Raw genomic sequence first — 26,497 nt, forward strand, 5'->3', positions numbered from 1 at the left:
CATAACTGCCTGATGAAACTGAGCAGTAAATGCTTCATAAAGCTTTCATAAATATGCAATTGGTGGGCTAATAGCTGTTGCTAAAATCCAGCTTCAGCCCTCATTATCTCTCCTATCCACCGGGAGCTTTTTCGGCAAAGGGTACATGGGAATATCTATAAAAAAAAAAAACACCATGCATTTCGCCAGACTTGGGCTCTCCTGCGAGCAGTCTTTTTGATCTAGTACCCAAGCAACGGAGACAGATATTTTTCAGGCATGCTGTGGGTTGGCAACTGTAGAGCAGAGCAAACATTCTGACTTAAATATGTCAGAGATGCCAAATACTGGATGTCAAAACTGGTAAACCATAGCGAAAAGCCACACAGCGTACGCAGATTGATTGTAATGCAAAGCAAAAATAATGGTAAGCTTCACCATCACATGACAGTAAAATGAATTATTTCAATTAAATAACCCTAGAACTGAAATTCTTTTCTATGGTTTATTTCTAGTGTTGGTACGGTGTTCAAAATAGCTAAAATGCTACATACAGTACATGACATGAATGGACATCATACCAGCTTCAATCTAATTCCAGCTAGACATACATACACCTTCGCATCAATATTCAAATATCCCTGAGGAGACATTCTGGGGGGGGTAATATCTGAAATAGACATGCTGCATATCTCTGAACGTGTGGCATTTAACATGATTACGTCTTTTTGGTCTGTGTTTCCCAATCTCCTCAGCAGTCATGTAAATGTGTGGGGGGGATTTGTATTCATCATGGGCTCCAAATTGAGACCTGGTGTACCTGAACCCACCCTCACCCCCTCTCCCCCATTGCCTCTAACACCTGACAGTATGTCAGAATGCCCTGGGTTATCGGCAAGTAAGGCTCATCAGAAAGGCTGTATTTCTCCACACAGCCCAAAGTCTCACACACAATGAGAAATGGCGAGATAAGGGGCGGGAGACCATTTCTCTTGACATTCACGACGGCAAACTCATCAGTCATGCTGTCAGAGCCAGTGGTCTGGGCTAGTTTTGGATTTATGAGGAATAATGATGGGTCGAAAATAGCAGTAAAAGCCTTGCTTTGGAGTGTTTGTGTGCGAGCATGTGTGTATGGGTTTGTGTTTGTGTGTGTGTCAATGTGTGTAGAGGCACTCTCTGCATAAAGACCCCATTTCTTCTGCCCATGACCCCAGAACTGAATTCTCATTCTATCCCTCTGTGATAAGGGGCTTTTGTGTGTTGTGTGTTTGCTTTTGTATGGCATTTCATCTGTTTATTTGCTTTCTTTTTTATTTACTTCTGCTTACCGGTATATATTAAGTGCCATTGCCATCTTCAGTATTCAGACAAATAACAGATATCTCATTTTTCTTGAAGCCTAAGCTTCTTTATTTTCATGATGTTATTCTTATGTGAAGATCAAAAATAAATAACCCTGAATGTAGACTACTGGCTCCTGACACTGACAAAAAATGCTTTTTATTTTCCTGGACACCATTTTCAATCAACTTGACTCCAAAAATGACACAATGAAGTATCACACGAGTGAGAGCATTCCAAATGCCCCTGTTTTATTTCCAACTCCCGTGACAGTTGGTCACAGATACTGTTGTCCTGAATAGATGTCTGCCGAGCAAACGTCCAATCATCTGACACCATGTGAGGGAACGTTTTGATGACACCGATACTGTTGTTGGGCCAGGTTCTCACTGCAGTGATAGAGACAGAGAGAGGAGACAGAGAGAGAGCATTGCTTTCACTCACCAGGTCGACAACACACAGAAGCGTTTAAGGCTGTAGGCCAGAATTCTGCATTTGCCCATGTGTTTGTCCCAAAAAGTGCACACCTATGTGGACTCTGGAAATAGCTGTTAGGAAAAGGACGAGTAAAAAAAAATAGTAAAAGCAAATGTTTCAGGGGGAAGAGCAGTATTGGGGTAATTTCAAATCAAGTGTATGGGCCAGACCTCTCCAAGCACAAGAGGCTCTTTGATCAGGGGGGAAAATTGAACATTGGACCAAAAGCTTGTTGCGGTGGCGAGTGGTGAATGCACAGTGACAGTGGTCGAGCTCTGCTGGCGACAACTCGATCAATTCTGTTGTGTCTCATTCAGCCCTGAGCAAAAGAGAGACGAGAATAGCAAATGACTCATTTAGGATCTGAGGCGCGAGTCAGAGTTCACTCCGAAGCAATTCTGAAGTGCAAGTGCTCTATGTGGCGAGACTTTTGAGGCTGAGCTTTTAAATGGAGTCCGTCTGTAGTGTTGTGTTAAATGGAAATCTACTCTTGCGACTACACACTGGCCTCTTGGCAAGTCGATAGAACTGTATATATAAAAGCTGTTCCCACTCCTAACCGTACCTTCAGATCATGTCTATTCATCCAATAACATTTATGGGAAGTAGCATAAAATCACTTCAGACACATCCATTTGTGTGTAAGATGCGGCGCTTTTTTAGGAAGCCTTGGTGTGTTTCTGTTTTTTTTTTTTTTCAGTCCTTCGCCAAGGGCCATATTTTGAGGCATTTCTGTATGCCTTCAATTTAAAAAATACATAAAAAAAAAAACATTCTGGTTGTTGAGCAACCACTTCAACATGTCTGCACAATCAAATTGAATAAATTCGACACAAACAATGATTGATGGACTGATTTGCTTCAGGGTGTCAGAGCACAAGTCAGGTTGACAAATCGGAGTGTTGTCAGCAAGCTCCTGCAGAAGCTCTTGGATTTGCAGCCACTGCCGTGCATGCTGTTGCTGTTGATGTTGTTGTCATCCTGCTCCTCCCCCCCAACTCCACCCCAACACACACACACACACACACACACACACACTTGTTTTCCCCAAAGTTCAGTGACACCGCATTGCCTGCTCCCGCCTCCGAAACTAACCTTAATGTAGACAAAGCCAAGTCTGCAATTCCGAGGCAGATCGGCGAGCCGGAGACCACCTGCATCTTCAGCAGGAAGTACACAGGAGAGCCGGGCATTTTTCAATGCATTTAGATGAGACCTTTAACAAAGGTCTCTAATGCAGATATCAATGATCCCTGAGAGAGGCTATCAGAGTGGAATTGGCTGACGGGGGGATGTCACCGTGCGCATGAAAAATGATGGGTCCAATTTGCACACTCCCCGCGCTCTCCGTCCGGCTGCCGGTGCCGGCAAGCCGCGGCCGGCGGTCGTTAAAAGAGGAAGCCAGGCCCGACAGCCGGACCTTCAGCCTGTGAGCACGCGAGCGGGCGGTTAAATTGCCACTTTACCTGGCATTTCATTAATCTGTCACGGGGGCCCACGGCAGCTCTCACCGAGTCAATGATGACAACTTAAAGTGAACTTTCAGGAAAAATAATAACAGCCCTTGCTTTTCATCTATTCTTTATTTGTTCCACTCCCCAAGGACAAGGATGTACAATATTAAAGAATAAATGCCTTGAGTTTCTCAACTGTCCCGTGCTTTCTTTCAACTCATCCAATTGTGTCTTCCACACAGTAATATACTGTATATCCCATCACTCTCAAAACACACAGTGCAGATTATGAAGCTGCTTTTGCAACGCTCACCACTCGTATGTTTATTTGGGTCAGAGAGTGAGGTAACGGCTAGTTGGGGACAGTAGCGACCACTCTTGGAAACTTGTCCTTTAAACTCCGGGTCTGTGCTGACACCCGAGCTCCCGCTTTAATGGAGTGACTTCGGGAGGCAGCGCCAGCTTGATCTACTGCCGCTCGGCGATGTGCCCTTGAGGCGAGAGGTAAATTTGCGAAGTTAATCACTTAATGAGGCCAATTAAACATGGGAGAGCCCAGGTGTAATGAGCGCCACCTCAGCGCCCGCAGCAGAATGAGAGGTGATTTCCCGCTCGGGGAGAGGAGGGGGGCCATGTTTAATCCCTTTCTCCACTCGTTCTCGGCCCACGCCGCTCGATGAGGTCAGTCACGTGGGGGTCCAGCACACTGCTCGCTCGCCACACACACTATAAAGATGTGTTTACTTCAGCTTTAGTGTCAGCCATGGCAACTCAGAAAGAGCCAGAACGAATGGATCCAGTGCGCTGATGAATTAGCCAGTGCATCTAAGCTGGCGGTTAGAGGTTCAGGAAATGTGCATGGGAAGACACTGGGCAGGGCACTTGGCAGTATTGTTTGGTTAAGACTGCTAACAGGATTACTACATGATGCACTGGAAGATTGCAAGAAGGCCTAAATGTGTAATGGGGGCTGAGCACGTTCCGAACATGATAGCCTTGCACTGTGATATGACAACATGTGTTTGTTGGCTCCATCCAGTCAATAAATATTACAGTAACATATCACTGTGTTAGAGAAACAATTACAGAGATGGCTACATAAATCATGGTGCGTCATCCAAAACAAAGTGTGTGGTCAGTGTGCCTTCCTCTCAACAGTAACAAGCTCATCCACTTTAGATTCAACATGGTGGCATAATGTGATTCCACATTTAAAGTGGACGATATCATTTTTTACATGAAATTGTTTGCAGCTCTTTTTGCTTAATGACACCTCATTCCTCCAGAAGTAGGCTGCACACACAGGCACTCAGTAAGGCGTACAGGTGCATAAATCACCACAAGCCCACTCATGAGCTTAAGTGCTTTCTATCTGCAGGTAAGTGATCTCAGCATAAACCCAGGAAGAGGCCCTAGAATGGCAAAGGGGAGAGATGGTAAAGGTCACAATGAAGAGGGGCATTATGGGTAAAATCCATATCCTCTTCTCTGATGGTCGACACTTATAATAGATGCTGGATTTGTGACACAGGGGTGACACACTTTCCACCCCTTGAAATTTTTGATCCTTGGAATTGTACACTACGGAAAACACTAGAAAACAAATACAGCATGGTTGTGAAACTGACATTCTGAAACTGACTAGTTCTGAAACAGACATTACTGCAGAACTGCTCATAATATCTCACCTCCGTATCACACAAGAATAAATTCTCCAAGACAAGATCTCTAAAACCCATCATGGAATAGCAACTGACTGTCACCAATCTCGTGACATTCTGGACAAATCCTCCATTTCACCTGACAAGAGCCGGCATCCATTTTTCTCATTATAAAAAAAGGGGAGAGGAAAAAAACAAGAGATCAGTGAGTTGTTATGTGAGCGCCTAAAACGTGGCTGTGATTTACACTTAATCCGTCATTATCGCGCCTTTGAAGTGACCTCACCTCGCCATGTTCCCACTGCGACCCAGAAGCACTCTCCTCAGCCGTCGTCTCCTCATTAACTGCTGGGAAATAAAGCTTGGCCGCGCGGGACTTTGATGTTCCCCCGACGTCCACGCGCCAAGGCGAAAAACATTACGGCCTTTAATCAATTACCGGCCTCACCTTTGGGGCAGTACATTCATTACATCTGATAGGAACAGATAAAGGACAATATTCCAGCAGCGTGTCATGACTGAAACCAAGGGAATAGCGAAGATATGAGGAGACTTAAAGTAGGTGATTTTTTTTATGCCGATCATATCATTGCTTCACTGGATTTACATATGCAGCCTCACAGGAAATCTAAAGTGACTTTGCAGTCATAATTTATGTTTGAGGTGATTTATTGCCTTATGATCACCGCAGAAACAGATCTCCCAAAGAGGTCCGCATATGTTGCAGGTAAATGATATCCATTATAAAACTTTATCACAGCAATGAAATGAAATGAATCCATCAAAAAGACATGGGTGTTCATTATGTAAAACAGATTTTGGATCACTCAAATATGTATCAGAGGTTTAAATATGATTAATTGAAAATGTAGGCATCGCCTACGCCTGAAAAGAAAACATCTATTCAGACCATCACCAAGAACAAAGATCAGGTCTTTCCACAAAAGCTGAGACTCAACTTTGCACAACATCAGTCAAACACAACTGAGGCTTCACCAGGGACAGAGAGAAAGAAGTCTCTTTCATTGAAATGCAAGGCCACCAACACCATATCTCCACACTATTAAAAACGAACAAAAAACAAAAAACACCTTATTGTCATACAGAAATGATGGTAAACAGCGGGGTAGTCGTGGGAACAGAGCCTAGGTTGCTTTGAAAGGCTCACATGTAGGACTGCCCTCTGGACCCGTCCCTGACTAGGAAAAAAAAAACACCCGCAGTGCTATGGCCATCCGCCACACAAAGCTGGGGTGGCACGTCCCACATGCAAATGATGAGGCGCTCGCTCGCCCTCCCCGAACAGAGCCTCATCAGACGCAACAGCCAGGCGGGATGCTAATCTGTGGCCTGTGTGTACACACGAAGGCATCATGGCCATCTGCCCCCACAAAACTGGGCATCCATCTTACTGGGGACACAATGAGCCTGGGCACGCTGGGACAGTGGGAGCTCATGGAGGAAGAGGAGGAGGAGGAGGAATGAACACAGACAGAGGGAATCATTGGCTCTCTCTTCAGATAGGGGTGTGGGTGAAAAGGCCATTTTTCAATTATTAACTGTTTTCCTTGCATATTCATTTTAACACTGATGTTTACATCTCGATGTGATCTAATGTTTCGAGGTCAATGCTAAATAAAGACAAAATAGTTGACTAGTTGAGTTCAAATGGAGCTCACTCCTTTGCCGTTTTCTTTCCTCTGTATCCAAGCTGCTGGTGTACTGTACATTCTGTCCACTGATACTAGATATCAACACAAGTTCTACAGCCTTGTCAGACCCTCTATCCTCCTCCTGATGGAAACGGCGTCACTACATTTTCCTCACAGGGTGGAGTAGGTTGTGTTAAGTCTCCAAAGCACCATCCCCACTGCCAGGCTACCAGTCTCTGCAGTCAGCAAGCACACGGTCAGATGATATCATCTGGGATTTTTCCATTTGTTTTTATTTTTAGACCGCTTCCTCGGCGCAGCCCAATCAGCCGAGCAGGCCCCCCCGGTGATAGTGCCGCTCCCTTGCCTGCCTCTTATCAGCCACTGGGGGCTTTTAGCCTCAGCCTCCAGCCATTAACAGGGACTAACCGGAAAGGCTGCGTGGAGAAAAGACATGAGTGGCCTCCTGGTGGCTCCAGATGATGTCAGTGCTAAAAAGGGGCCTGAAGCACTACGGATCGTCTGCTGAGTAGCCTTCTCTCTCTCTCTCTCTCTTTCTCCCCTCTCTCTCTCTTTCTCACTTTCTCTCCCTGGACCCCAGAGGATGGCTGTAGCCTCTAAAGCTGTCATGTAAATCCTGAGAGGGGCCTAAACCAGACACATGCATAAGCAAGCAGGAGGGGTCTGCTTACCAGCAGAAGGAAAAGCATCCACCCCTTTGGATGGATAATGTTAGCGTGTACACGTCAAAATCCAGTCAGCTAGGTGTGACGAGGCAATAACTCCCTGTCCTCCTACTCAGCACTTTACATGCCCTTCACTGAGTAATTATTCTAGATGCAGCATCATCATTTTAAATTGTTTCATGATTCATCTCCACAATGGCACTTGGGATATACTGTACAGTACTTGTCATACAGTATCTCCATCTGCAGTGTGTGGCATGCACTTCCTGGAACGGAGTTTGCTATTCTATTTCTGTGCTGTGTCCTTATCTTACCCATACCAACACCATTATGTGCACGAGCTACTTATGAAATCAGAGGCAGTTTACACATTCTGCAGCTTTCTGCTGAATTACTGTAAGTGAATATAGATCATATCTAAGCCCCTGGCTGAACATAGTGGAGCAGTTGCTGTTGTCTCTTTCAATCAGTGGCGCCACATACATATACATATACAGACCTTCTCTTCCACACATGGACTTAATTGACTTGCATTACAGCACATGCACACATACACACGCAAGCACGCACGCACGCACGCACGCACGCGCGCGCAAAGACACACAGACACACAGACACACAGACACACACACACACACACACACACACACACACACACACACACACACACACACACACACACACACACACACAGGAATAAGTGGGAGGCACAAATGAGAGTGCTTGTATACAAGCACACACCTTTTAGAGTTACAATATTTACCACAAAGTTTACCCAGCTCAGATAATTGGGTAATTTTCATAATGGTCAGGACTACGTTGACAGTGTGCTGAGGAGTAGAGTGCTTTGGGGTCCTCCGAGCATTCTGCATCGCTATTTGCTTATGCATGACAAAGAAATCCCAATGCACAGTCTAACCATTTGAGGTCAGCTTGTACAGCCTTGCATTCAAATTAATACAATTTTAAGTCAATTTCATTGAGCTGAAATAACTGCAAGTCTGCACTTGCTAATGAGGTCAAGGCACCAAAAGGCAAGAAAGAATAAATTGATTGCTACCTATTAGTACACATTGGACTTATTAGCTTAATTGAAGCACAAAGGGGTGGGGTGGGGGCGATCGGTAGAATACAACAAGTGTAATACAGTCAGGGCTGTTATGCACCAGGATTAAAGAGCGCAGCACTGAGTAAACTGGCAGTCAATAAGGAAATGTTCCAGTGTGTGTGGTAATACGATGCATTCAGCCGACTTGCAAGTCCATAACTGTTCTGCATTAAAGACAAGAACCTGCATAACCAGCTATCGCGAGTGATGTCTAATTGTATGTCAGCAACGGAGAAAATATGAAGTTGCTGTTTTGCAAAGCTTTCATCTAAAAGGCATTCAATTGACCACGTCAGGTTATTGGTGTGGATTGCCCATACGCAATGCTGCAGTGTTTCTATTTAAAAATTAATTCAGAGAGCAAAGAAGTTCATTAACTGAACTGAATTCATATGTTTCTTCAACCATCTTGCTTTCTTGTCAAGTAACTGTATTAGTAATCTGCTATTATTTCTAACACTTTAAATGTCCAAATCAACAAATGTCCTTTTCTGGTCTGCAACACTTGTCATGACACATGACATTTTAAAGAGCCCTTCCTGCATATCCTTAACAACCATTGCCACTATTATGTTAGGAATTAACTAGCTTAGCATAATGCAAAATAGAGCTAATTTCTTGATGTTTTGGGTAGGCCAAGGGCACTGCATCACCTCCAGTGTGGAGAGACAAAATGACCACATGTAGTACCTGTCTAAAGATGCAGCAAGGCAACACTAGTGTGAATTTCTTGTTCACACAGGCAAGAAACAAACACCTCCATTAGGCTACATTATGAGCAGAGTATTGGCTGTTATTATGTATAAGTGGTGGCTGAGAGGCGGGGGGCTTCTTTCCCATGTCTGACTGATTGAGCATCATACAGGCCACACACGTTACTGGCTGGCTATCAATCTTTTATTTACAGTACTACGCAGGCTTGATCATGGGTGAAGGCAGATAAAAGACATTTTCTTACAGATGCACTCTTGTGAAGCCTTGTGAGGGAAGGGCTTCACAAACCTTGGAATCATTCTCCTTTCCCTAATGCTGCCATATCATAAACCTTCAGACTGGATATACAGTACAGAGTGTATTTACAGAAGGAAAAAAAAAACATGTTTTACAGGAACATAGTAAAATATCATTTTGATGAGTTGTTTGCAATATTGAACCAACTTGTATGTAAATCCAAACAGTTCTGCAACACTGCCTATGTAAGCTACAGCTACTAAATCATATGAATCCTCTGACACAATAAGTAAGATGCAAAGACAATAAACAAGGTGGTTCAGTGAGTAGGCCTATTGTGTAATATTGTTACTACTGTTAAAGTAGGTCTACTGTTTTTTTTTTTAGCTAGGTGGTCCGTGTTTTTTTTTTTTTTATTGGTTAAGTGGTCCTTGGTCTGAAAAGGTTTTAGAAACACTGGAATAGACTATTAAACTGCCTCTTTGAACTTATTCATAGAAGTTGAGATTTAACTTTATCTGCAGTTAACGGTACTCAGCACTCTATCAAAGGTATTTTAATAAAGAAAACATCCTCAAAGGCTAGCTGCTGATCGTCTGGCTTACTTGCACACTGAAGTAACATAAGTATACCAGTGGGTGTTCTGGCAACATTGTATTGTTCTGCATTTTCTACTCATGTTATGAAGTGAATTTAAAAAGGAATTAAAGTATGACCTACAGGTCAACGATGGCCCATGTTTAACAAATCATCCTGCCTCTGTGCTGTAAAGAACCATGGCCGCCAGCACCATGTGTAATTTCTGATCCACTCCAATCTCAGTAAGTTATTAATTGATTCTACTGGTTTTAATCATCGTAGTTATTCTTCTGGGGGTGACAAGACTCTCAAGAGGAGTTCTGCTGCACACCCTGCATTCTGATGTGGCAAAAGCACCCCCCAAAATAATTCATCAGAAAAACTACAAAAAATAATTCATCAAAAGTGCTACTCTGCAGCCCACTCAAGACCTTTGCTTCTTAATAATTAATCCCTGCAATTAGGCAACTTACCACACGCTTACTGTGAGAGTCCATGCAATATTCATAACAATGCATAATTATGCAATATATTCTTGAAATAAGAGGCTATATATCCACTGCGGGGCTGTCAAGATGCAGACATTTTTATTTAGTTTAAAACAGTTTCATCTTGCACCCAGGGGTCTCAGTGATCGAGGAGGGGGGGTGTCTATGCTGTGACTGCGACAGGACTGGCGGTCTTTTCTGTGTGGAAGGGAGCAGACCGCAAGTGTTGGTGATGCACTCAGAACTACAGGGTTGCCAATATCAAAGTGCATAAAATGCAAAAAAGGCCTACCTTGTAAAATAGGTCGATCATTGATTCTGTCAACATGAGAAGTAAAAATGGCATCAAATTAAAATGGAGCAGAAACGGGCTGTCTGAGAGGCATTGTATGATAAATTATACATAATGTTCCTCCCCAAGCCTGGATAAGACTCTTGAAGGCCTTGATGGCGCCTGAAGCAAATATGAAGCTGCTGCAAGAGTGGACACACTGGACAACTTTGGCTTTCATCTCGAGACGCGGTTCAAAGCTCGCTGCGAACAGAGCAAACTGGCAATCAAAGCTAATGTATAACTGGGCAGTGGTGCACTTCACAGAGGCTCCATCATCAGACCAGCGGCAGCCCGAGATCACACGGCGACGGCTCCCCTCTCTGCACATCACAATGGCAGATTCTCCACGCGGCGTCTTTGGAACGTATTATCTCTCGTCCGCGTTGGAAGCTACGGCGGCGGGAAGAGTGGCTTTGAAGGCGAATAATGTCATGTGTATGATAAATGGGCAGACATAAAAACGTGCAATTCTAAACTTTGTCATACTTAACAAATGTCTTCTCTCTCAGGGGTATTCACAAATCCACAAGGATATTATTTGCACTGCACTGGAGCCCAATTTCAAAAGCACTGTCACATGAAATGTACTGGAGCTGATGATTCAAGCGTGAGTAACATGCACTGTATTATATATGTCAATGACGAGGTTCAGTGGTGAAGACTTCCAACTTCCAAAGCATACACCATAACGGTTTCACATAACCCACATTGTAAAATATATAAAAGGCTTATGAAATATACAATCAAAACATAATAAATGCTGACAGCTGTGGACATACCTCTGGCTTCATGGCATCCGACTCTGGAGCAGACGTCTCCTTCTTGTTTTTGTCTAAAACACAAGCAACAAAATCGTTAAGGGAGCAAAAATGTGAAATATCCAGTGGATCACATCACCACGCTAGTAGCAGGCCCCACTTTGATAAATATCCCCATCTTTAAGAGCGAAACCGTTGCGCACACAGATAATTTACATTTAAATAAAAGTAAAAATCAGGCTTCCGTAAAGGTCATCACTCAGGTATGATCCCCATGGAGAAGACGGAAATTCATTGTTCATTAACTTGTGTGCCGTATAATTTAACATGACAGGGCCGGCTACCCCGCCGCATGTATGTGATGTGTGCGTGCAGGACAGAGCTGGGTCGACTCTGACATGACTGAACACATCTTCATGTCTGAGATCAATCACTATGGTTTACAACTCGCAGCAGTGGCTGCAAACAGTTACCATAAATTACAAGCTTGTTGTTCATATTTTTCAATAACTTTTGAAGGAGAGCCTTCTTGACGAGTGCCCTTTTTCAAATTGAACAAAAGCAAGAGCAGATATTCGACAGATTTCCTGTTTCCACCCGTTGGAAAAGCGCCATGTGGTTTTGGAAAACCTGGCCTGGTGGTATACATTTTGATAAAAAGCAGACATAAGCCTTACGTTTTTTGCTTTGTTTTTTTCTCCCTGGTAAGTTTAAGATTCCTTGCTTGCCTTAAAATATGTCTTGAATCAATGGCATTAGTGGTGATCAATTGTGCTGTCAAACAAAATAAATAGCGATCCAACCCACCACCCCTTCCCCTATGTGGTAACACAGCATTTAGGGTGCTCACACTTTCCATAAGAAATGGGTGATCTTAATGGTGTCATCATTTGAGGCACTTCTGCCAATGCCAAAAGCCCAGACACTTGGTGAATATTTAAAAAGCTTCCCATACCCTATGGACTTTCTCATTCCGTTTCATGGTAAACATATGGGGAGCAGCACATTCATTAAAATTGATCAGGGACATCACTAGAATACACAACACTGAGATGAACATGCATCAGATAAGAAGAAAGTCAATACGAGCCTCAAGCGCTGTGTGACAGCCTGTATCATACGGTGAAAGATTACAACGACAGCTCGCTGCATAGCAAGTATCCTAAATTTAAAACTCTGTTACTGCTATATCAACTTCCTAAAATGGAGGATTTCGCGTGACAGACTTTGGCCCGGCTCAATATTCACAGGGTGCCAATTTGGCCCGGCTCAATATTCACAGAAAAGCCGAAATACAGTTCTGACGGGGTGTTGAATATAAATTCTGCCTTTGGCTTGATACCTTGCTTCTACATAATAGGGAGCCCTGCTGCGAGTGTGGGCTACAGGATAGGTTCTGGTGTCCGACCAAAAAGCCATGGCTTAGTGCAGTAATAACCCCCATCCCTCTCACTTAAGTCACCCAGTGGAATTCAGACACGGAGATTGGCAGAGCCTCCATCCTGTCCCTCAAAACATCTTGTTCTTTGGAACCTGTTAGAGTAAATTGTGTATCCAGCATTCCAGGCACACCTCTCGGCAACGTCTCGTTTCCTCCGCGGTACACAAATCACGTCTTTACCGGACCACATTCAAAACATGAACATTTTTTTTCTGCGTTTCTGTTGCTTTTGCGCAAATGAAAGAGACGAAGGGTCCAAACCAAACCAGCCTCTTTCATATTTGCACCAACAAAACTGAAAAGTGTGCGTCTCTGCGCAGCTGATGGAATACCCGGCCTAACACACAGCGTACAGGTGTACTTAATAATAAACCAAGGCACAGGAATGGAAAGGTAACCTTCGAGACAGATGGTATTTATAATGTATGGAAGCTCTCCCAGATGTTAGCCCGGCACATGAGGATCTGGTGACATGGGAGGGAAGCTGGTAACACGGAGTGTATTAGTGGTTTCTTTATGCATGTATCATGTTCGCCGAGGCTGCAGGAACTTTGGGCTGCAATGCCACAGCTCTTTGATGAACTCACCCTTGAAAAACTTGGACATCCGTGTCCGTATTCCGAACAGCTTTGACGCTCGCCGCTCCACTTTCGGCTCCTAGAACATAAATCAGAATCTGGCACTTTGATCTGGTTCCATTTATATTGCTTTTAAAACAGCATTTTTAGCAGTCACATTAAGGCTTGTGTAAATATAACGCTCACATCATTCATGAAATTCAAAGAGGCACCGGCAGAGCCAAGCTACCAACTTACCCGATCCAGCCTGGCATAACAACTTTTTTTTTCCAGGGCTGTGATTTACATATTTACAGCAGTGTGTCACAGCTCTGTCCTTATTAGCTAAGATCTAATGGCTGAACCATAATCTAATGGTTATGGGCAAAGGCAAAGCATTACAGCAGTAATTCTATCTGATTTCCAACATAATATGTGCTATGGCATGCTTAATAGGAAGACATACTGTACATTGGCGCCCATTCAGCTTCTGGGAAGTGATGTCATGCTTCAGGACGAATGAGACCTAACTGGTCAGGGTGGGAGTGTGTGTGTGTGTGTATGTGTGTGTGTGTGTGGGGGGGGGGGGAGAAAGGAGAAAGAGAAAGGAACCAGATAGATAAAAACACAGCACAGTGGATCCTGTGTACCAGATTTTAACACTGCAGCGTCTGTGGCCATGAAACTAAGATAATAAACCTCTGTTTTTCTAAGTGGTTCAATGGCCCGGTGAGAAATCCCAGAACATCTCCCTCTGATTAATGGCCAGCCACCAGATAATAAACAGTAATTGAATGGTGAGACTAAAAGCCAGGAGGAGTGCTTCTTGCTGCAGAAGCCAGTGACATCGTCTGGGGTTGATTATGGTTGACCTTGCGTGTGAGCGGGGGCTTCGAAACAGCTAACCTAAGCTGGAGACTGGTAGCCAGAAAACAGCAGAAGATAAATGAACAGATACTGCATTGGCAAAAAGGGAGAAGATCAATGGGCCGATCAATAACTATTTGATTTTTATCACAAAATTCTGTGGAAGAGGAAGACAATTGATCAAACATCCCTGGTCGCATTGGCATATCTAACAATATTAATTAAGAAAAAATGCTTAGCTGACTGACTGATAAGTAAGCCAATATTATTAAAACCAAAACAGAACATGAGGAGAAAATGACGCCGGCATATACACATTACTACCCTTGTTTATTATGCTCCCGCCACTGCTGTCTCTTGTCCTTAGGCGTAACACATGAGGACAAAGCAACAGTCTATCATTCAGATAAGCTGAGGAATAAACACATTTATATCCATGTATTTGAATGGAAGCCCGACTGTAGGAGTGGGGCCCCGCAGGTCCCTCCTGCCAATTATCACACGAGTCACCCTCGGTAACAAACATGTGCAATTGATCACGCACTGTATGGTCCTCTGTTTGCTTTTAATCTCTCCTCGGCCAGCGTCTCCCTCTCCCCGGCCTCGGCATTGTCTGCGAGTCTCGATCATTACGGCCGGTTCCTGCATCACAGGGTCTATCTGCCTGCATCCCAATTAAGACCAGCCTAGCCGGCCACCACAGAAAATCACCATTTCAATTATTTTTCGGCTCAAGGAGTCTGTCGTTTGAACAGAGCATGGGAAGCACACAACCATTGATTTAAATAATGAGAGTGTCTCCTAAGTATGTCTCTGGTAAGGGCCAATTTCATTCAATTTCAGCTGGGGTATGATTCACGGCATTCAAGTGAGCTATCAGCCATTAGCATTCATTCCAGGAGAGGGAGAAACAGGAGGAGGATGCTGTAGATGGTCGGAGAGACATAACCGCTAATCCTGAGTACGATTTACTGTTCGACTACAAAAACACCAGACAGTGGCACATCAATAAGATGACTCCAAATATCAACAACCTCTTTTTCAACAATGTTCATCCATCTACTACATCATCCTGCCTTTCCTTACTACACATCATTAAACATGGTATACATTTATACATTTTATAAAAAAAACATATAGCTTTTGTATTTTTACTTGAAATATATGTTAAGACATGATATGAGCTGAAGCTATGTAACCACAGGTTAGTTTATTTTTCAGTAGGCTTCAAAGAATTCAAGCTTTCCTGAAGAGAAATTGCAACAACAGTAAACACAGCAATCCAAGCATGCAGTGACACCTATTCAAACCACATTCCGAGGAGTGGAATCTATTCATAAGCCATTTAATGTGTTATTATGCTGTGGAATAAACATTGTTTATGGATTACATTGGCCCTGGCATGGGGAAATAATGAGAAAATATTTATTGTGTAGGAGCGCGAAGCGAACACAAAGGCTAGGGTTAATTTTCTGACTGAATGTAAAGTGTGTGCGGCTTGATTAGCCCTCACATGTTGAGGACGAATTGAATGAGTCAAGAACACCACAGCTGTAAAGGGTCCTCTAGCCTGACACTGTAAATCAAACAGTTTTGAGCGGTGAAGATGATTCGACCAATTAGCTGGATCCAAATGGGGGAGGGTGCGAATTATGACCGACTATTAAGCCAAGGCCATTCTCAGGATCTATAGAGCCTCTGATTCAGCAGTGTTCATATATGACTGAATGAGATAAGCAATGAATAATGCTATTGATGAGGTCTTTAACAAGGTAATAACTGCTCCCCGAAGTCAATAATTACTCCAATAAGAACATCTTTATTACTAAAGTGCTTACTACAGCAAAAATCACAGCACCAAAACATTCCCCCGTGGTTGTAATGGCCTTTGTCTGAAATTATAGTTTTCATTAAATGAAATGCTGAGAGTTATTGATTGTTTAAATAAGACTCGATATCTTCCAATTTCAAAGGCACATGAAATTGCAAAGCATTGTAATATCCCGGTCTATTGTTGTGTGCAATTGGAGGTTAATGTTGTGAGGTTCACATTATTTCAACTTAAAGATTATTCGACCTCAGTGCGCATCAACTGTTGTTGAGAGCCATAACTGTCCATACAAAGCACCCACTACTGGTGTTTTCACCACAGATCTGTTGATGTGGACAGGGATGGAGGGATGAAGTTGAAAAGGGAGAGGGAAGAGGAGGGGCTGAGGTGTAAATCAAGGCCTTCCTGTGTGCTATGTGTGAAGTGTCTTACCTCTGTAGCTTCCTGAGGTGATACATCTGGCCACTCCACCGGCCAATCCACTGGTGACTGCACTGACTCCTCTGGTGTCACTGGAGCTTTCGTCTTCGCCTTCACAGGTGCCTTCACAGGTGCTTTTGATGGCTTTCCGTTTGCAGTGCTAAGCTTAGAGTCCCCGGCTGGCATATCTGGTGTTACAGGTGCCTTAACTGGTGCTTTCACAGATGTCTTTGTTGGTGGCTTTACAGGTTCTTTCTCTGGCTTCCCATTCACATTAGTTAGCTTGGAATCACTGAACAGCTCATCTGGAGTCACACAAGTACTGGCTGGGCTCTACAGGGAACACATCAGCACTGTTATTACACACCAGTAGTTATAGCAGCCAAACACAGCAGCACTGTTATTGCACACTGGTAGTGATAGGAGCGAAACAACAGTTTCAGCGCCAGTATCTCTATAATCTCAACAATACAAACCCAGATTAATTATTTAGAATCTCTAGAGATTTCAAGCACATCATGTCATGTAAAATGTTCTGAATGGAAGTGTGTGAGAGCTATCTCCTCAGAGTTGCTCAGGGAGACAGCGCACACTGACCTCTGCCCTGGAGTTGGCCGGTGACGTTTTTAGAGCTTTGCTGATACTGGCCCGACGAAAGAAAGATTTAATGGGACTCCTACCACCACTCTCTGGACGAGGGTAGTCACACTGCTCCTCATCCACCGTCTTGGCTTTGACCTGCACATAAAGGGATTCAGAAGGTTCCATCCATTATCCATATGGCTATTCCTGACTTCACTAACAATATTATTAGTAGTATTAGTATGTTATTCACAAGTTACTGTAAACGTTCCCAGAGAGTTGAGAAAATAGACAAACCAGCCACAAACACACAAAAGGGAAATCAACTCCACTTGCTTGTCCATGTGTGTCTAACATCATTGGATGACTAGTGATTTTTTTCTCTCCCTTTAACGGGTTGGTGCACTTTGTTCTCTGTGTGTATTTATCCAGAGAGCGGTCTTCACCTGATCAATGGGCAGGTCCACTCGCACTCGCCTATCCTCCTCCACCTCGGCCGCTCCCGCTGTTTCCTTTCTTCTGTCCTTGGCTTTGAACACGCTATCTGCTGTTGAGAGTGATTAATCACAATTTCTTCTCCATTTGGCAGCCAGCTTGGCCTGCCAATCCACAATATCCTCACTCCGCCTTTTTTCTCTCTCTCTCTCTCTCTCTCTCTCTCTCTCTCTCTCTCTCTCTCTCTCTCTCTCTCTCTCTCTCTCTCTCTCTCTCTCTCTCTCTCTTGGCCCCAAATCTCAAAGGTGATCAATGATCCTGTCAGAGCCTTTATTTCTTTCAAGTGGGCATAAAGAGTCAGCAGCTACTGGAAGCCTTTCGCACATCTTTGTCACAAGTTTGGCCACCGCTCACGCTGCGATACTATGAGGTCTGAGAGGCTGCCAAAGACGCTTAACTCTTCTGATAGGCTCGCAACAACGACAACAACAATAACAGCTTTTTCACAAACACACCAGACCAGCGCAGTCAACAAGCATCACGCCAAGTGCTGATGTATAATAATGAAGTGCTTGCATAGGCGAAACGGGCAGCATCTCGCTTGGCGATGGGAATGCGAAAAGAAGAACTTGTCACAATGGATCGGGAGGGAAGTTTGGCCGTCTGATGCTGTGCCAAGCAAAAACACTGTCGAGGCTCTATTCATGTTGACTTTTTGCCACAAGACAAGGCTTGTGAGAAATCAAAGATTAGCAGATATATCATGTGGAGGAAGGAAAGGAAAAACCATTTGGCATGAACAGCTGTTACCACTAGCACTACTTCACTACACTGCAGTAATACTACGAATGAATATCAAAATCCAAACCCATGTCCAGCAATGCACTTTCATTCCCAATTAACTGGATAGTAATGATGTCAATGAACGCCAACATGTGCGGACATGAGGCACAGTATACAGTATATCAGCGTAACTAATATGAACCACACTGAGTTTCAATCCATTTTAAACTGCCTTCTTCCAAGCAGTCAAGCACAAATATTATAGGTCATTTTTGCCCTGCGAGCCAAGCGGCACAGTTAGCCCCACATGATGCTTCATGCCGAGGCACTATCTGTTAACGCCGAGCAGCCCGAAGACAGGCTCCCTCGGAGGTGATCTCAGCGCTACTCAGCCACATCGCATGCTTAATTATCCCTATGAGGCGAGCTGATGTGTTTAAGAGGAGGCCCGCAGAAGGGGAGGGCTGTTTTTCTTTCCCTCTTTTTCTCTCTCTCTCTCTCTCTCTCGTTCTCTCTTTTTTTCCTCCCAAAAAAACCCATTAGCGACGGGTTTATAAGGAAGCGCTGCCGCATGGGATGATCAAGTGTCCAAGACAGAAGTGGCGGGAGACCGGCGCGGAGCCGTTCCCGCGGACCGCAGCGCAGCGCCGCGGCAGACAGCCCGGCCGGCACTAATGCGGAGGCTGCGTGGAGGCAGGAAATTCAACTCCATCACTAAGGACTTGCTGGCTCCGCTCTAACACATGAAATGATGGCCAGCCCCTGAACAGAGGCCATTACTCACTCCCATGACCTCAGAGTATCGCAGAGAGCCACCGGCCGCCACGCAACAGCTACTTTGAAGCTTCTGTGCGTGAGGATGTGCACACACACACACACACACACACACACACACACACACACACACACACACACACACACACACACACACACACACAAACATACTGTATAAACACAAACATACATAAACAACAAATGCAAGATGACAAGCTCAAAGCTTCAACAATTGACAGCCCCAATGATTCTGGGTAGATCTCCAAAAAACTGTCACTGACATTATTATGATTATAAATATAACATGTTAGAATGTCAGCTTTATACGCTGATGCCTTTATTCTGTTTGCGATAAATTACTCATGATCAGTTTTGATTCCCCATCAGCAGAAAATTGGAGCATTTTGTTTTTCTTGGCACTGTTAACAAGGCTTCCCGCATACATTTCCTACAAAATTCCCTGATTGAATTCATCCATGATTTAGAGTGCTTGATGGTATTTGAAGTCGTGTTCGCTTTAATATGCACCTCGAAGAGCTAGATTCTCTAGAAGGCAGGCTGCGCGTTCCCCTGATGCAGGTAGTCTTTGGAGAACAGCTTGTGAATTCAAAGTAATCCCTACCACAAGCCCTTGTTATCTCTGCTGTATACCACACACACACACACAAACACACACAAAGAAAAACACCACATACCCCACCTCTCTCTCTGTCTCTCTCTCTCTCACACACATACACAACACACACACAAAGAAAAACACCACATACCCCTCTCTATATCTCTCTCTCTCTCTCTCTCTTTCTCTCTCACTCACTCACACACACACACACACACACACACACACACACACACACACACACACACACACACACACACACACACACACACACACACGGTGAAAATAATGCTGCCTTCGACAAAAACAACAGGTCCAATTCATATCACAGCAATCTGGCAACATAGAGGCAAAGCAAGCCTACAGCTGCTGCAGGGAGATGTATCTACAGTATAGAATTCCACTGCTTACCCCCCACTGAGAAAATAGGTGGATTTCTGGAAGGCTCTGGCGCTTGTTTGGCTGCCTGGGACTTGGCATAGAAGCGGGAGCCACTGCGGCCGCTCAGCAGGGCCTGGAGCCCCTTGGCCGCCTGCTCCGGCTCCTCTCCCTGGGACGGGGCTGGGCAATCTGCAGCCTACGGTACAGTAAACAAGAGACAGAGCACCCACAATTAAAGCTCACAACCTGTAGCCTCACAATGTCACACGCCTCTGGTGTTAAACACAGTGCGTTGAATTAAAAGCTGTCTCTCCTGTGTTCAAATGGTTTCTCTCTCTCTCTCTCTCTCACACACACACACACACACCGGCACACAGACACACACACACACTCTGTACACACACATTTGCGTGCGCACACACACCATGGGCACACACACACAGATACGCAAAAAAACATGTGTCTTTCCCTTTCCTACCTTTTTCATATTCTTTTCCCCCATTGACCTCAATTTTTCATGAGCTGATATGCTTTGCAGCTCCCCTGCGACTTACACTGTATTGAATTCATCTGGTTCCAATACATCCTGAGCACAAGCTATCAATCACAGGAGAGCACCACCAACTAATCATTTATTGATGAAATGGGGCAGCCATGAATTTCTAAATGCATTTGTCTTATTTATCAAGCCAGATCAAACAATGAGAATCCAAACAAACTTAAAGGGAAGGGGAGTTCCAGAGAATAACTTATTCTTGGCAGACACCAGGCAGCTATTGACAGGGAAGGAAGAGAGGGGCTTTGGGGAAGAGAGGAGAGATGGAGAGAGAAAAGGAGAGAAAACAGTGGGCAGATGAGTTGAGAGTGACGTGCAGACAGCTGGGTATACATCTGAATTAATGCTCCCTCAAAAAAGGCCATTTTCCTCTGGAACCTGCCGCTCATCTCCTGTGTACTGGAGCTAGTGAGGTGAGGCGCTTCCTTCACGGGAGGAGTGGATTCTCTCTCTCTCTCTCTCTCTCTCTCTCTCTCTCTTCTCTTTCTCCCTCTCTTTATGTGAGTGCAGTGTGCTGCCGTGCTGTTAGTTGACTCAGTGGAGAGGCTGGCTAGGGGGCAGTTTACTGATCTTTGCATTCCACAAGAACACACAGTAGGCAATAGTGCTTGCACGACAGCTAACACAGTTTCTGGGGAATAGCACTTGTTTGCTTGTTTCTTTTTTTCTTTCTTTTTTTTATATAATGCAAAGGCAAGCTCTGTCCAACATCCTTTTGATTTCCAACAGCTGTTGGTGGTGGGCAACAGAAAAATAAAACGAAGGCAACAAAAATAAGTTCAGCGGGTGTATTTGACATAGCCTGTGTTGAAAACAACTTCATAAAAATTCTGCTGTCTTAACAAGCTGAAGGAACAAAAGGGCCACAAAGCCACACATAGGCAGTGAGCACTAGCTAAACTTGTAACACTAACAGTGAGGTGACCTTTAAAACAAAAAAAACACTCTGCATTATGATGAGGTGGTGTGTGTGTGTGTGTGTGTGTGTGTGTGTGTGTGTGTGTGGGGGTCACAAAGATTGAGCCAGATAAAGGAGGTGAAACCGGCATAATTGGTGCCCTGGCTGCAAGGGTACCGAGTGTCTCCAGTGTCTCCAAGTGCCCACTGTGCACCTATTAACGACTCCCGAGATGGAAAAGCTGAGATCATGGCTTCGTCTTCCGTGTTCCGCTCCGGCACAGCATCCTGCCGGGCAGCCGGCGAGTCTGGCTGGAATCAGCGTGAGAAGTCTCGGAGCGAGGAGGGTGGTGGGGGGAGCGTGTCATCTCCGGGCCTCTCGAGTGGCAGCGCGGAGGAGTCACGGGGAGGACGCGGTGATATGATAGCAGCCATGGGAGTCGGCCATGAAGACATGGACACTGCCTGCAATATCAGCCAGGCAGCCAGCCACTCTTGCCGGTGCCTGGCTGGGCGGGGCAGTGCATGGGGGGTGGGGGTGGGAGGGGGGTTGTAAGGGTGGTGGACGTGCCACCCATCACCCTGGGATCATCACTATTTCCCCAAGGCATGAGGTCACTGAGGAGGAACCAAAAGGTGAGGTACCAGTAATGTCAAAAGATGTTGATTTCAACTCAGCTGACTATTTCCAGTGCCTGCTTCAGACTCTACAATACACTATAGACTGGTGTTAAATGGACTGCGAGTGACAGGATGAAGTCTTTTTTGTGCAGTGGTTGTTGTTTTGTTTTTTTTTGGTTTTTTCTCTCTTGCTCTCTTCTTTCCTCTCCTTCCTTCTTTCTGCAAGATTGCCTTCCACTGCATTTTCTGCATTCAGCATCTGTGCTGCCAACGGGAAAAGACGGCGCTTTCATCTGTGACTTCACCGACTGCCGGTGCCATGGCATTCAGTGTCTGGAGCTGTGTGCCAAGCCTGATATACCACCTCGCTTATGGCGCAAGCTGCCAGGGAGGCACTCAATCCCATAATTCACACAGTCGCTCTGGGCTCACCTCACAATTAGCGATGCACAGCCGTGTAGGCTGGGGTTTGGTGCTCTTCTATTTTTTTCCCCCCTCTCCACACTATGCACAATGACATCATGCACACAGGAGACTGGTAGACATGAGGAGAATAACTTGTGGACATCATGAATTACCACAGGCATCGGTGAGTCTCTGTCTCCCCCTTCTGGTTCATACTTCACTGATCTGGTCCTATGCTTTCCAATGAATGTCATTACAGCAGTGATACACTGACAGACATTAAAGAAAATCAGACATTAAATTACATTAAAATAATGTAACTTCATCAATGAGCTACACACATGAGAGTTGAGTATTAACTAAAGGAAATATACGGACAGCTGGTGCTTACACAACCCTGTCACAATCCAATCACAATGCATGACTGGCACTGACTAGTTAAACAAAGTAAAAACTATGAAGATTAGTCCGTAATTGAATTTAATGAGATCCCCTCTCACCATTTCCCCCTGAAGATGATGCGATTTCCACATTTCAATCAACTTGATGGAGCATGGTAAACTAATCTGAAAATACTACCTGGATTGTGAAATGTGTGCGTTCTGTTGTCACGTAAATTGTCACGTGAGCCCGTCATTTTTCATGTTTACCACTAACAGCTGTCACAGCCCTCGCATCGGCCTGTTCTCAATCATCTGGCAGAGCTTGCACGTTCTGTCCTTCACTTCTGGTTAGACTGGGAGCCTCATCTCTCTCTCTCTCTCTCTCTCTCTCTCTCTCTCTCTCTCTCTCTCTTCTCTCTCTCTCTCTCTCTCTCTCTTTCTCCTCCTTTCCTGGAAGGCTGGATATACACTTACATCACAATACAATTTAGTCCTTCTTTGGGAGTGTGTGAGCCTTTTCATTGTGCTGCACCGGTGAATCTGTTCCCCCCAGTCGAAGTCTGTGCACTTGATCAAGCGGCCCCTGGCTCATCGCACTAGGATTAGCCATCTGAGAGCAAGGTGAGAGGAACTCTATGCCTCATTCAGACAGTGATTGATGAAGGGAATGTCCCAATCCGGATCGCACACCACCACTGTGCGAGTCGAGCAGGGACATCATTGAAATGCTGAGCAGGTAGTATATCTTGCAACAATCTGTTGTTCCGCACAACAAACAGTCCAACGTGAAAGCCAGAGGATATGTTTCTCTCAACCCAGGATTTCAAAAATCGGATGGTCCATAAACAGCAGTTTACACTGAAATGCAATCTAAATGATTGTTTATCTGTACTGCCAGAACTAGTGACTTGCTCAAGAATGAATCCTCTTTTGTGTACTATGTAACAGTGTCCTGTAATACTTACAACATTCTTTCCTGCTTTCATCTTTTTAAGTGGTGGTAAAACATCACTGTAGACAGAAAAAAATACAATAAAATTCAGATGGCATAATGTGTCAACTAAACTACAAAAACTGCCAATCAAAATCAAAGCAAATCACAAGGTGTACATACCCCTGGGTCATATCTCGACTAACTGCTTTGTTAGGAACCCACTGGAAATATGGCAAGTGTCGGAATCTCTCAGCCCCCACACCCACGTAGTACTGGTTATTCTCCAGCTCTGTACCACTGAATAAAGGAATCCCGTCTAATGTGCATAACCTGTTTTGAAGAAATGCATGCATGTGGTGCTGAAACAATTGGAATACACAGTAGTATAACTCCTATGATACTCATGGCAGCCTTAGATAAACACACACAAGTATTCACAGAACTCACCTGTATACTGCTCCTGTGCGTAGATGTACCTTCTCTGTTACCATGGCCAGTACATTGTCCCAGTTTGTGAGAGTGTACTTTGGTATCAGTATCCGAGCTGGTGGAACCAAGATATCTCCATTGGTAAAAACACTACAAAATATAACCATATGTGACATTGAGGTGCAGTCTTTCAACATCATTGTGGACACATAGCTACAGAGGGGAGTGAGAGGGTATTTTGCAGGCTCAGTTTTGGGCAGACTCAAAAGTTTCTTTCACTCAGTACAGGCTATTCTTTCTCTAAAATGCATTCCCTTAGCAATATTTTCACTTCAGCTTTCATGAAATGTGACACTTAGGACTGAACTGCATAAATAAGTAACTGTATGGTGACGATGAAATCAGGACTCACTGGATGGTGCATGACTCATTAATGATTCTCCTCCAACGAGCTGGAACGACTATTTTGCTGTGAACTACAGGCTGAATCTGTGAAATAACACATACTGGGTATTGCCATGGACATGCATAGACAAGTCAGTGTCACATCATCTAATTTGTCAAACACATCTGTCAGATTCTAAAAGTGCAACATCGCCTGAATAACGTCTAGTATTGGCTTAAATTATTTTCTATTGATTGACATTTACACAGTCTGTGCACAGACAAGGTAAAAGCAGTCTACAAGCATCCATAACCTCATATGCCTGCCTAAAAGATTAAGAATTAACAGACTTAATCAGCCAAAGCATTTTCCAATGCTCCTTGCAATGCTCCTCAATGTTCCTTGAGGCTAGAAAGAAGAGACTAGAAAGTCTCTCATCTCAGATCTGTATCTCTATACTAGGTGTATACCAGTTTGGACAATTTATGAAATTTAGATATGCAATTTCACATCTATAATGTAGAGGGCAGATCTATAATGTAGATTGTTTTGTGTGGTACACTCATGTGATATTAGCACACAACATTCCCAACATTTTCTGAGGCTTGTTCAATTTATTCAAGAGCATCAACAAGTTCATCTGTCAGCCAGCTTTCCTCTCCTCCTAGAACTACTATACAACAAACTTTTGGAGACTTTGTTCACTAGATTCCACTTGTCAATGACAACAACACTGTTCCCAATATTGCCTACACAGCTGTTCCTTACCAGTTCATTTTTCTTTCTTTGCGGTTTCTTCGTTGTTATTTGTAGGTATCTATTTTTGAAAAGAAATAACAAGCAACCACTTCTAAATAGTGAAACTACTGATAGTAGTGCACATCCTCATTGGGTTACATTAACAGTGGCATTTTTCAGTATTATTTCACAAGATACTGACTACTTTACTAACTTTACTAAGGTACATGTATGGATTGCAAGTCTAGCCAATGTTTAAAAAGTATCTATCTATATTCGAGATATGTCAAGTATAAGTGACCTACTCAAGCCTTTTAAAACGTTCCCTTCCAGCTGCCACATATTTCTCCCCATGCTGCAAATGCTCCATGTCAAGTATCCTGTGCCCCTCCCGTGGAGTGTAAATATTTCGCACGGCTCCGAATGGTGCCTCAATACCAAGTGTTACTGAACTTAAAAAGCTGTCAAAAGTTGACATTTGGCGATGGTTAATGACAATCTTCCTCCCAGTAAAAAAAGCATCTCCATTCCTGTACATGACTACGGTCTTCGTTGGAGGTTGCGGGCGCCGAGCCATAAGATTACCTGGAGAGCCAGACATTGTTTGTAACGTTACTGTTATTTTAACTGACTAGCCAGTTTGTAACGTTAGCTAGCCACTTCATTCGCTAAACCATAGAGGTCAAATGGCAAAACTATGGAACCTGCGTTATCTTATGAGTTTGTATGTTCCGAGCCGAGAGTAGCATCATATCAGGTGCACTGTTCTGGGCTGTCCGTTATTACCCTAGAATAAAAAGATATCCTACTGTTCCCAGTACCGTTACTCCTTGAGAGGCTAACGTTAGCAAACACCCGAATCTGGATATTGTTTAAGGTGTCTCCAAGGAAACGAGGAGAAAAGCGCGTCTTTAAGTAGTGGTGTGTTCTATACAGGTCACCGAGGTCACGATGTAGCCAACAGGTTGCGTTTGACACTCTGTAAACTTTT

At 44.2% G+C, this 26,497-nt stretch overlaps 1 protein-coding gene across 7 annotated transcripts; it reads right to left on the reverse strand.

Moving 5' to 3' along the window:
• Positions 1-1,538: 1,538 nt before the first annotated feature.
• On the reverse strand, positions 1,539-26,393 carry LOC125284668 (doublecortin domain-containing protein 2). Of its 7 annotated transcripts, XM_048228721.1 has the most exons (15): positions 25,812-26,393; positions 25,537-25,585; positions 24,796-24,872; positions 24,402-24,533; positions 24,135-24,284; positions 23,986-24,031; positions 20,189-20,354; positions 17,616-17,716; positions 17,185-17,325; positions 16,600-16,920; positions 13,500-13,569; positions 11,493-11,545; positions 5,202-5,291; positions 4,943-5,054; positions 1,539-1,712 (listed from the first exon to the last, which is right to left on the reverse strand). In XM_048228721.1, the coding sequence occupies exons 1-14, from the start codon at positions 26,105-26,107 to the stop codon at positions 4,983-4,985; spliced, it is 1,764 nt and encodes a 587-aa protein (XP_048084678.1). In that variant the 5' UTR covers positions 26,108-26,393; the 3' UTR covers positions 1,539-1,712; positions 4,943-4,982. The 7 variants fall into 7 exon arrangements, with proteins under 7 accessions (XP_048084678.1, XP_048084682.1, XP_048084679.1 ...); XM_048228722.1 differs by lacking the exon at positions 1,539-1,712 and having other exon boundaries at positions 4,954-5,079; XM_048228724.1 differs by lacking the exons at positions 1,539-1,712; positions 4,943-5,054; positions 5,202-5,291 and adding exons at positions 10,460-10,577; positions 10,672-10,697.
• Positions 26,394-26,497: the final 104 nt, after the last annotated feature.

The sequence above is a fragment of the Alosa alosa genome, chromosome 19 (genome assembly GCF_017589495.1).
Source record: "Alosa alosa isolate M-15738 ecotype Scorff River chromosome 19, AALO_Geno_1.1, whole genome shotgun sequence".
In the NCBI taxonomy this organism is placed as follows: Eukaryota; Metazoa; Chordata; class Actinopteri; order Clupeiformes; family Clupeidae; genus Alosa; species Alosa alosa.

Bases quoted from the DNA above. Each gene is read 5' to 3' on its own strand.
- LOC125284668 (XM_048228719.1), bottom strand. From the start codon at position 26,107: ATGTCTGGCTCTCCAGGTAATCTTATGGCTCGGCGCCCGCAACCTCCA. The intron at 17,326-17,615 runs GTGAAGACCGCT...CTTTATGTGCAG, and splicing joins TGGACCTGCCCATTGATCAG to GTCAAAGCCAAGACGGTGGA. The intron at 13,570-16,599 runs GTAAGACACTTC...TTTATGTTCTAG, and splicing joins CACCTCAGGAAGCTACAGAG to GAGCCGAAAGTGGAGCGGCG.